The following is a 12500-nucleotide window of genomic DNA, read 5'->3' as shown; positions in this document are numbered from 1 at the left end:
AACAATAAGCTGTTCATCCAAGACATTCTTCTCAGTTCAGAACCTGTAAGAACAATAAGCTGTTCATCCAAGACATTCTTCTCAGTTCAGAACCTGTAAGAACAATAAGCTGTTCATCCAAGACATTCTTCAGAGCCTGTAAGAACAATAAGCTGTTCATCCAAGACATTCTTCTCAGGCATCATTTCCGGGACTTGCGCTCTGTGACGCACGCTCATGCTTCCACGGGGCTTCGCAAGGAATCTGGGGAATGTTTTGCCCTCCCTTGAGCACAATACGCTCCACAGCCGAGAGGGGCGTCTACTATGATATGTCTATTCTGTACTTAAGTCCGACGTCATTTTGTAGTCCTACGTTACGTCCTGGTCCAAGTTGCACCAGCTCCCGTCCGCATCTCATTGTAAATAGAATATCTAAACGCGTGAATCTTTTTACAATACAATACACATTTTTCAGAAAGAAAGCCATTGAGGGTTAAAATAGGTCTTAATGCTTCCAACTCGAGTAGAATTATTAATGTTTTGTACAAGTGTCCATGACAAAAAATATATTGGAGATATGGTGGAGACAATAAAGACTATTATTATCATTATTATTGAAGGTGGTAACAGTCCATTTGCTCAGTACAATATTTCGGGGGCATATTTAGAATGTGTGCAGGGTTGAGTATGTTGGATCTAGTTTGCATTAATGAGGATTTAGTTGACACAATGAAATAAAACGATAGTATTCCGTGTGGGGCAGACAGCCTGCCACAGCCAGATTTGGGAGAGCAGCAGCTTTGTTGTTGCGAGGAAAGTGGTAAAATTAGACTTTCGTGGTTGTTTTCATCTCAGATTTAGTCCGACGGAGCGTCACAGTATAACTCTATGGGGACACAAAAGCGACACAAAAGTAGGACCCGGAAGTATCTTTGGAGGGGGCGCTCACGTCACGGCTAAAATACTGAATGCTGTTGCCCCCGCAACCCGACTACGGATAAGCGGTTGAAGATGCATCACCTGTCCGTTCTCCACCATGCTGTAATACGGCATCATGGTGGTTCATCACCTGTCCGTTCTCCACCATGCTGTAATATGGTATCATGGTGGTTCTCTCACCTGTCCGTTCTCCACCATGCTGTAATATGGCATCATGTTGGTTCTCTCACCTGTCCGTTCTCCACCATGCTGTAATATGGCATCATGTTGGTTCTCTCACCTGTCCGTTCTCCACCATGCTGTAATATGGCATCATGGTGGTTCTCTCACCTGTCCGTTCTCCACCATGCTGTAATATGGCATCATGTTGGTTCATCACCTGTCCGTTCTCCACCATGCTGTAATATGGCATCATGGTGGTTCTCTCACCTGTCCGTTCTCCACCATGCTGTAATACGGCATCATGGTGGTTCTCTCACCTGTCCGTTCTCCACCATGCTGTAATATGGCATCATGGTGGTTCTCTCACCTGTCCGTTCTCCACCATGCTGTAATACGGCATCATGTTGGTTCTCTCACCTGTCCGTTCTCCACCATGCTGTAATATGGCATCATGTTGGTTCTCTCACCTGTCCGTTCTCCGCCATGCTGTAATATGGCATCATGGTGGTTCTCTCACCTGTCCGTTCTCCACCATGCTGTAATATGGCATCATGGTGGTTCTCTCACCTGTCCGTTCTCCACCATGCTGTAATATGGCATCATGGTGGTTCTCTCACCTGTCCGTTCTCCACCATGCTGTAATATGGCATCATGGTGGTTCTCTCACCTGTCCGTTCTCCACCATGCTGTAATATGGCATCATGTTGGTTCATCACCTGTCCGTTCTCCACCATGCTGTAATATGGCATCATGTTGGTTCTCTCACCTGTCCGTTCTCCACCATGCTGTAATATGGCATCATGTTGGTTCATCACCTGTCCGTTCTCCACCATGCTGTAATATGGCATCATGTTGGTTCTCTCACCTGTCCGTTCTCCACCATGCTGTAATACGGCATCATGTTGGTTCTCTCACCTGTCCGTTCTCCACCATGCTGTAATACGGCATCATGTTGGTTCTCTCACCTGTCCGTTCTCCACCATGCTGTAATATGGCATCATGGTGGTTCTCTCACCTGTCCGTTCTCCACCATGCTGTAATATGGCATCATGGCGTTGGTGGTTCTCTCGCGGTGAGACTGAGGCAACAGGATCATCACCTCACGGTTGTGTTTGGCCTTGTCGGGTAACGATGGAGAGCCTGGAGGAGAGAGAACAGACGGGTTGTGTTGGGTCTGACAGCAGAGAGAGAACAACAGATAGGGTGTGTATTTGCGTGCGTGCGTGCGTGCGTGCGTGCGTGCGTGCGTGCGTGCGTGCGTGCCTGCGTGCGTGTGCGTTCCTCACCTCTGGCGCTGGAAGGAGCAGAGTTGTTGATCTGAGAAGAGCTGGAACGGATCGAACTCAGACTGGAACTGGAAGGACTCGGCTGGAAAGAAAACATTAATTAATTCATTAATTCACAATGTATTAATTTATCAGAAGCTCTTAATCCAGAGAGATTTACAGATAGAAATATTCATCATGAATCATAAGCTAAGAACCTAACAGTGGAATATCTATATAATGAAACTATGAGTTACACTATAGAGTGAGCCTTTGCATACGCCTGTAAGGTGGTCGAGGCTAGGGGAGGGGCTACGGGCTGTAAGGTGGTCGAGGCTAGGGGAGGGGCTACGGGCTGTAAGGTGGTCGAGGCTAGGGGAGGGGCTGCGGGCTGTAGGGTGGTCGAGGCTAGGGGAGGGGCTACGGGCTGTAAGGTGGTCGAGGCTAGGGGAGGGGCTACGGGCTGTAAGGTGGTCGAGGCTAGGGGAGGGGCTACGGGCTGTAAGGTGGTCGAGGCTAGGGGAGGGGCTACGGGCTGTAAGGTGGTCGAGGATAGGGGAGGGGCTGCGGGCTGTAAGGTGGTCGAGGCTAGGGGAGGGGCTACGGGCTGTAAGGTGGTCGAGGATAGGGGAGGGGCTACGGGCTAAGATGGAGTCTGAAGAGGTGGGTTTTTCAGACTACGGCGGAAGATTAACAACAACACAAGGTAGGATCAATACAGACTGGTATCAGGGTCTGGTCAGTCTGTAGGATCAATACAGACTGGTATCAGGGTCTGGTCAGTCTGTAGGATCAATACAGACTGGTATCAGGGTCTGGTCAGTCTGTAGGATCAATACAGACTGGTATCAGGGTCTGGTCAGTCTGTAGGATCAATACAGACTGGTATCAGGGTCTGGTCAGTCTGTAGGATCAATACAGACTGGTATCAGGGTCTGGTCAGTCTGTAGGATCAATACAGACTGGTATCAGGGTCTGGTCAGTCTGCTGTAGCATCAATAAAAGAATCAAAGCCAGCGTGGTGTTGTCATTCTACCTGCATGTGTATGGCTTCGTCCGAGTGCTCCCCCTGCAGGCCGTCGGTCAGTATGACCAGGTTGGTGCTGCCCCCTGCCTCGCTGGAGGTGTGAGACGACAGAGACGACGACGAGTGTCTGATGGAGCCCTGGAGGTTCAGAGGACTGGAGAGGACAGACAGAGGACATTCTGTTAGAACCAGACCCTGGAGGTTCAGAGGACTGGAGAGACACATAGAGGACATTATGGAGGTTAGAACCAGACCCTGGAGGTTCAGAGGACTGGAGAGGAGACAGAGGACATTCTGTTAGAACCAGACCCTGGAGGTTCAGAGGACTGGAGAGGACACATAGAGGACATTATGGAGGTTAGAACCAGACACTGGAGGTTCAGAGGACTGGAGAGGACAGACAGAGGACATTCTGTTAGAACCAGACCCTGGAGGTTCAGAGGACTGGAGAGGACACATAGAGGACATTATGGAGGTTAGAACCAGACCGGAGGTTCAGAGGACTGGAGAGGACAGACAGAGACACTGTCCTGGTTTTCCTCCTACCTATCAAACAGAAGCTATTTTGTCAATCTAGCTGAGTTTGACTCAGACAAACACAACATCGGTTCTGGTATTCCACAGGGCTCGATTCTTGGTCCTCTGTTATTCTCCCTGTACATACTGCCATTGGGATAACTCATTACCAATCACGGAGTCAATTTTCATTTCTATGCTGATGATACCCAACTATATCTTTCTGTAGCTCCAGATGATCCCTGTGCTTTAGACCCGCTGTTGACCTGTCTGTCTAGCATCAAATGCTGGATGAGTGAGAACTTTCTCAAGCTAAATGAGGATAAGACAGAAGTTCTCATAATCGGTTCTAGTGAGCAGAAATAATCAATAATAAGCAGACTTGGCAACCTGACTGTAGAAAGTAACAGTACAGTAAATAACTTGGGGGTCATTATTGATTCTGAATTGAATTTTAATTCACACATTAATCATGTTACCAAGATTGCCTTGTTTCATCTTAGAAATATTGCACGAATCAGAGCCTATTTGTCATTGGACGATGCAAAAACGCTAATCCACGCCTTTGTTTTTTCTCGGCTTGATTACTGCAATGCACTTTTTTCTGGACTGCCTAAGAAAACAACTGACAGATTACAACTTGTCCAAAATGCAGCAGCCAGAGTTTTAACTAGAACTAAGATGAGAGAACATATTACTCCAGTTTTGGCTTCATTGCACTGGCTTCCGGTTGTTTTTAGGATTGATTTTAAAATTATTCTACTTGTTTATAAAGCTCTCAATTGTCTCGCACCTTCCTACCTACATGACTGCCTGCCTAAAGTCCCAAACCGCCCCCTAAGGTCTTCCACTGCTGGCCTGCTCGCTTTGCCTAAAAAAATGGCGGGGAAGCAGCTTTTTGCTTCTACGGGCCGACGGCGTGGAACAAACTCCCACTGTACCTTCGACAGGCAGCCTCTGTAGAAATGTTTAAAGCACAGCTCAAGACCCACTTCTACACCCTTGCTTTTAATTGATTTGTTTTAAAAAAAAAATGTTATTCATGTCCTCACTGTATTGCATTACTGCTCTTGTTTTTTAATGTTTATGCCTTGCTTTTATTTTCTTTTTTTCCTCTCCATTGCTCTGTAAAGCACTTTGAGCTGCATTTCATGTCATGAAAGGTGCTATACAAATAAAGTTTTATTATTATTATTATTTATTACATAGAGGACATGTTAGAACCACTACCCTGGACGTTCAGAGGACTGGAGAGGACAGACAGAGGACATTATGGAGGTTATAACCAGACCCTGGAGGTTCAGAGGACTGGAGAGGACAGACAGAGGACATTATGGAGGTTATAACCAGACCCTGGAGGTTCAGAGGACTAGAGAGGACAGACAGAGGACATTATGGAGGTTATAACCAGACCCTGGAGGTTCAGAGGACTAGAGAGGACAGACAGAGGACATTATGGAGGTTATAACCAGACCCTGGAGGTTCAGAGGACTGGAGAGGACAGACAGAGGACATTATGGACGTTATAACCAGACCCTGGAGGTTCAGAGGACTAGAGAGGACAGACAGAGGACATTATGGAGGTTATAACCAGACCCTGGAGGTTCAGAGGACTGGAGAGGACAGACAGAGGACATTATGGAGGTTATAACCAGACCCTGGAGGTTCAGAGGACTAGAGAGGACAGACAGAGGACATTATGGAGGTTATAACCAGACCCTGGAGGTTCAGAGGACTGGAGAGGACAGACAGAGGACATTCTGGAGGTTATAACCAGACCCTGGAGGTTCAGAGGACTGGAGAGGACAGACAGAGGACATTCTGGAGGTTATAACCAGACCCTGGAGGTTCAGAGGACTGGAGAGGACAGACAGAGGACATTCTGGAGGTTATAACCAGACCCTGGCGGTTCAGAGGACTGGAGAGGACAGACAGAGGACATTATGGAGGTTATAACCAGACCCTGGAGGTTCAGAGGACTGGAGAGGACAGACAGAGGACATTCTGGAGGTTATAACCAGACCCTGGAGGTTCAGAGGACTGGAGAGGACAGACAGAGGACATTCTGGAGGTTATAACCAGACCCTGGAGGTTCAGAGGACTGGAGAGGACCGACAGAGGACATTATGGAGGTTATAACCAGACCCTGGAGGTTCAGAGGACTGGAGAGGACAGACAGAGGACATTCTGGAGGTTATAACCAGACCCTGGAGGTTCAGAGGACTGGAGAGGACAGACAGAGGACATTATGGAGGTTCAGAGGACTGGAGAGGACACATAGAGGACATTATGGAGGACATTATAGAGGTTAGCAGAGTGTCTGATGGAGCCCTGGAGGAGCCCTGCCCGACACAGACAACATTACAGTAGCTTAGAAGGACTGTAGAATTAGCCTGGCGCAGCCACACTAAACCCGCCCCTATTGCATATGCAGGTTTTGGTCTGGTGGTTTTCAGCTCTGAAAAGATTCCTGCCGAGCCTGAAAAGGCTTCGGCCAACCAGAGTCCAGTATGCAATATGAGGCGGGCTCTGAGCCTCTGACGTACTTTGCAAGAGACCAGAGAGCACAACAAAGATGGACGCCGCCATGACAGCAGTATAGTATAGAGAACGAGTTAGAAAATATTTCTTTACTAAAAGACGAACAATAAGTTGTCCTTAAGGCTTTTGTTGGAAATGAAGATGTTTTTGCTGTACTACCTACATGGGTTTGATACAAGTTTAATTTACCAACTATAGCTCTGCTCGTCGGCAAGAAGTTAGGACTCCAGTCACTTGTTGTAGTTTCTCCGTTGCTCGCTCTAATGGCAAACCAGATTAGGGAAGCTCAAGCTACTAGTATGGGACTGACCGCCTTTCAGCTCGGCCTCGGGGTCCACGACGACGTCGACATCCTCAGTGGCCACGCACAAAACATATATCTGGTAGCCTGGAACAATGGCTGATGAAGAAACAGTGGAGAGGCATGTTGTCTTCGGATGGACCATTTCATGGGGATTGTCGTGGACGAGGTTCACCTTGCATACTAATGGTACATATTGTTTGCTAAACTAGTAACGTCTCTATTGTGTTGAACTAAAAGGCTACAATGGCAGATGAATCTGAAACCAGGCTAGCTTATCATGGCTAACATAAGTTAACAATGCCAATACATTACAAACAAAGCAAGACGCTGGAATTAATTTAGTATTTGCAAATGTGGAGTACAAGTATTGGATAGTACTAGTAGTGATAGCATTAACTACTATAAAGTATAAACAAAGCTGCAAAGAAAGTTCTACTGCAGTGTAAATAATTTATATTAGCTAATGTTCTGTATTCAAGGTTGTACTTGTTGTCACATCTTGTGTACAGGTACACTATAAGAGTAAAACGAATTTTGGCTTAGGCTTCCTTCAGACATTAACAGTAGAATAGTGATACAAATTTGAAAAAGTAAGGGAGGGAGGGCAAAAAAGACCAAGGAGAAGAAAAAAATTAGATTCAAGAGCATATTATCAAATCAATAATTTGTGTGCTTTTGTCTTGTCATATGGTATATAGCATCATCAAATGTATCATGTATCAATTACTTCTTGGTATATTGTATATACCACTAACCACTAAGCAGCTTATCATAGTATTCTGCCTATGTACAATAGATCCTTTAATGTTCTGTTATCTTTCTCAGGGGACTGCCCTCAAAATCGGATGCAGTAGCCTTCGGAGAGAGGTTTGAGGTTGAAAGAATTGAGAGGGCTTGTCAAGGAAGGTCAGTATATGTAAAAAATAAAATGCACACAATTTAATATATCCTCAACCACTTGAACCCTAGTATTCTTATGAAAATGTGAATTATACACCACAACAGTGTGTGTGTGTGTGTGTGTGTGTGTGTGTGTGTGTGTGTGTGTGTGTGTGTGTGTGTGTGTGTGTGTGTGTGTGTGTGTGTGTGTTCTGTTGTAAAATGATACTTTTCTTAACAGTTAGTGCTATTATAATAACTAGCTGTTTTCTGTCAAATGTAAAATATAGTCATGGCCAGCCAGAAATGAATGACACTACTATGTGGATTTTTGTATTAAACATTTGCCTGTTGCAATACAAGCTTACATTAGTGCTTTTATTTGTCTTTTCAGGTACACCTGTGCTGGCACTGACCGCATCAGCTGATCTTGACTCCAGGAAATTGGTGAAGACATTGCTGCTCATGGACAACGTCAATACTGTACAATACAACTGTGACAGTTAGCCCCAACCATACACATATCAGACTTGGATTGATTTATGTCTCTGACGAAACACTGGACTGCTTGGATTGGGTTGTGAGGGAGGTTAAGGACAAGGGTCTTTCCATGTCTCCCATCCTTATTTACTGCAGGTCAATGATGTCACATCTGTGCACTTGTAAGACAGGCTGCACTGGCTTTGGCACGGCTCACAGAATTGATTGATTGATTGATTGAAGAATTTATTAACAGTTTGCAGAATTACAGTACATTTCAAGCACAAACTCAATACAAAGGCTGTTAACTGTGAGTGGACGACCCAATTAAGCATTACACTTGTTTCCAATAGGGTCCACCATGTTCAAATCATCAAAACATTTAGAACACATTGATGCTGTTCTTCAACACAGTCCTAAGATATTTGACTTGCCATACATAAGACACAATATTTCAGTATTCTTTGAGCGCTAGTGCCAATAAATGCCATGCTTTGTGCTAAAATGTTATTCTGCAGAATGTTTGAAAATAAATCATGTAGGCTAGTCTAAAAGTTAAATAAATCATGTAGGCTAGTCTAAAAGTTAAATAAATCATGTAGGCTAGTCTAAAAGTTAAATAAATCATGTAGGCTAGTCTAAAAGTTAAATAAATCATGTAGGCTAGTCTAAAAGTTAAATAAACCATGTAGGCTAGTCTAAAAGTTAAATAAATCATGTAGGCTAGTCTAAAAGTTAAATAAATCATGTAGGCTAGTCTAAAAGTTAAATAAACCATGTAGGCTAGTCTAAAAGTTAAATAAATCATGTAGGCTAGTCTAAAAGTTAAATAAATCATGTAGGCTAGTCTAAAAGTTAAATAAATCATGTAGGCTAGTCTAAAAGTTAAATAAATCATGTAGGCTAGTCTAAAAGTTAAATAAATCATGTAGGCTAGTCTAAAAGTTAAATAAATCATGTAGGCTAGTCTAAAAGTTAAATAAATCATGTAGGCTAGTCTAAAAGTTAAATAAATCATGTAGGCTAGTCTAAAAGTTGTATAATTATCTGTTGAGAGCTTGTAGATCATGCATTTCCATTAACCCATTTAGAGCTGGTTCTCCAAAATGTCTTCTAAATGACAGTTCAGTATCAGTGGTTCTCAAACTGTTTCATGTCAAGGACCCCCAGAATTATGTAATTGGCCACTGACCCCCATCTGAAAATATGTTGTTCCAGGGACCCCCCCCAGAAGTAAATATTTGAGTTAAAATGTTCACTGTGAAATATATTCTAAGATTTGCACATTTTAATGAATTTAAAAAAATAGCAATCTACAAGCTCGTAGCATGGCATTCAGTGGCGCACTGAGCTTGTAGATCTGCTATTTTTCAACAGCTAGTTTAAAATAATGGTTTAAAGCTATGAGGTGACAACCGATGCGTCCTCAGGTCTAAATGGGTTGATTTTGAAGTCTTATATTAACGAGAGCTTGTGACTAAAAAACATTGATTTGTTGAAACACAGGTACTTTCTTTTGTCAATATGATGACCAAATGTACACATGCAACTTATAGATTTGTGTAAATGGAGGATCACATTTTTTTCTTTCTGAAAATACAAATGGTAAATCCAGTGTGGCATTATCATGATTATGCATGTTGAAAATAATAAATGCAGGTGATGCAATCAAGACGTTTTTATTATTTTAAGTACAAAAAAGGTACAAAATCTTATCATTTTCCACATGTGCACATGTTTAGATTGTGCAAAGGTTGCCTAGCATGGCCAGACAATATATTTACATAATAATAAAGAACTCTGGCAGACTCATTCATTTAGTCCCTGGGCTAGTGATTACTCAAATGTGCATGTTTACATGTAGAGCCTACTTTCTATCTGATTCAAATAAACCCGATTGAAGGGTTTGGATCAAGTGTTTACATGTGATGTGACGAGATCAATCCGATCAAATGTTTACATGTGCCCACTTTTAATCGGGTTTGCTGTGTATAATAACACCACGACAATAATCAGTCAAATAATAACACAAGGTGCATGCCGAAACTATAAAGACCTGTACAGTATCCTCACTGTATTTTTAAATAGGGGTTCTTCCGTTCTTCTTCTCCACTCTGAGGTTGTTCTTCATCCACTTATCCAAAATCCATAATAGTCAGCAAGCATAGCGAACATTCCCTCCTCTGCGTTTTAGATGGTGTTACTTGGTCTGGGGACCTTTTCGCTGAAGTGAAGGTGACTGCAGGGCGACAGATGGTCTTGGTCTGGGGACCTTTTCTCTGAAGTGAAGGTGACTGCAGGGCGACAGGTTTTAGATGGTGTTACTTGGTCTGGGGACCTTTTCGCTGAAGTGAAGGTGACTGCAGGGCGACAGATGGTCTTGGTCTGGGGACCTTTTCGCTGACGTGAAGGTGACTGCAGGGCGACAGGTTTTAGATGGTGTTACTTGGTCTGGGGACCTTTTCTCTGAAGTGAAGGTGACTGCAGGGCGACAGATGTTACTTGGTCTGGGGACCTTTTCTCTGAAGTGAAGGTGACTGCAGGGCGACAGATGTTTTAGATGGTGTTACTTGGTCTGGGGACCTTTTCTCTGAAGTGAAGGTGACTGCAGGGCGACAGATGAAGTGAAGGTGACTGCAGGGCGACAGACAGTGAAGGTGACTGCAGGGCGACAGATGAAGTGAAGGTGACTGCAGGGCGACAGATGAAGTGAAGGTGACTGCAGGGCGACAGACAGTGAAGGTGACTGCAGGGCGACAGACAGTGAAGGTGACTGCAGGGCGACAGATGAAGTGAAGGTGACTGCAGGGCGACAGACAGTGAAGGTGACTGCAGGGCGACAGACAGTGAAGGTGACTGCAGGGCGACAGATGAAGTGAAGGTGACTGCAGGGCGACAGATGAAGTGAAGGTGACTGCAGGGCGACAGATGAAGTGAAGGTGACTGCAGGGCGACAGACAGTGAAGGTGACTGCAGGGCGACAGATGAAGTGAAGGTGACTGCAGGGCGACAGACAGTGAAGCTGACTGCAGGGCGACAGATGAAGTGAAGGTGACTGCAGGGCGACAGACAGTGAAGGTGACTGCAGGGCGACAGATGAAGTGAAGGTGACTGCAGGGCGACAGATGAAGTGAAGGTGACTGCAGGGCGACAGACAGTGAAGCTGACTGCAGGGCGACAGATGAAGTGAAGGTGACTGCAGGGCGACAGACAGTGAAGGTGACTGCAGGGCGACAGATGAAGTGAAGGTGACTGCAGGGCGACAGATGAAGTGAAGGTGACTGCAGGGCGACAGATGAAGTGAAGGTGACTGCAGGGCGACAGATGAAGTGAAGGTGACTGCAGGGCGACAGATGAAGTGAAGGTGACTGCAGGGCGACAGAAGAAGTGAAGGTGACTGCAGGGCGACAGATGAAGTGAAGGTGACTGCAGGGCGACAGATGAAGTGAAGGTGACTGCAGGGCGACAGATGAAGTGAAGGTGACTGCAGGGCGACAGATGAAGTGAAGGTGACTGCAGGGCGACAGATGCTGGATCCGAAGCGAACCACGGGCCGGCTGGATGTTGGTTCTGACGTAGCCGACGCTGCTAGAGATGCTTCTTCGTTCTCTTCCCATTTTCTGAAGTATCATCAACAATATGTCTGTCTCTCTCTGTAATGCGACACGGGCAATGCTGTTTACCAGAGCATTGGACTCGAGACTCGATGACTCGACTCGATGACTCGACTCGATGACTCGACTCGAGTCCGACTCGAGTCGAGTCATTGATTTGACGACTTGCAACTCGACTTGGACTTAAGGGTAAAAACTTGAGACTCGACTTGACTTGGAAGACAATGACTCCAGACTCGACTCGACTTGAGACAAGCTGACTCGGACACCATCAAGTGTCACTGTTGTGCAGCCTAACACACAGAGGCCAGGGAGGAGAGCTTGTACAGTACAGTACAGTACAGTACAGTACAGTACAGTACAGTACAGTACAGTACAGTACAGTACAGTACAGTACAGTACAGTACAGTACAGTACAGTACAGTACTCGACAATCTTGTGACTCGACCCGACTTGACTTGACATAACCTTGTGACTCGACCCGACTTGACTTGACATAACCTTGTGACTCGACCCGACTTGACTCGACAACCTTGTGACTCGACCCGACTTGACATAACCTTGTGACTCGACTTGACTTGCCCACAACAGAAAAACTTGAGACTTGCTTGAGACTTGGACCAAATGACTTGCTACTCGACTCGGACTCGGATCGGAGGGACTCGTGCAAGTCTGCTGTTTACACATAGAGTATATAAAGTGTTTACAGTGCAGTGCAGGCGCTTGTGTGTGACGTAGAGGGCTGCTCTGGTTGGTTGTAGGTCTAACCAATAGAGACAGTTTGAATCTTTT

The 12500-nt window shown here is 45.2% G+C and overlaps 1 protein-coding gene across 1 annotated transcript in view; it reads right to left on the bottom strand.

The window, feature by feature from the left end:
- LOC306918123 (dedicator of cytokinesis protein 3-like) overlaps positions 1-12500 on the bottom strand; it is a gene marked incomplete at both ends in the record, with an annotated part of 81511 nt that overhangs the window by 12259 nt on the left and 56752 nt on the right. The window contains 3 exons of the mRNA XM_079531003.1: positions 2098-2222; positions 2369-2450; positions 3384-3528. Coding sequence (XP_079387129.1) covers positions 2098-2222; positions 2369-2450; positions 3384-3528 — 352 coding nt within the window. The remainder of the gene's footprint in view (positions 1-2097; positions 2223-2368; positions 2451-3383; positions 3529-12500) is intronic.

This window comes from Electrona antarctica (genome assembly GCF_951216825.1).
Source record: "Electrona antarctica genome assembly, contig: scaffold_527, whole genome shotgun sequence".
NCBI lineage: Eukaryota > Metazoa > Chordata > Actinopteri > Myctophiformes > Myctophidae > Electrona > Electrona antarctica.
Note: the sequence above shows the minus strand (reverse complement) of the source record. Positions and strands in the feature narration are given on the sequence as shown.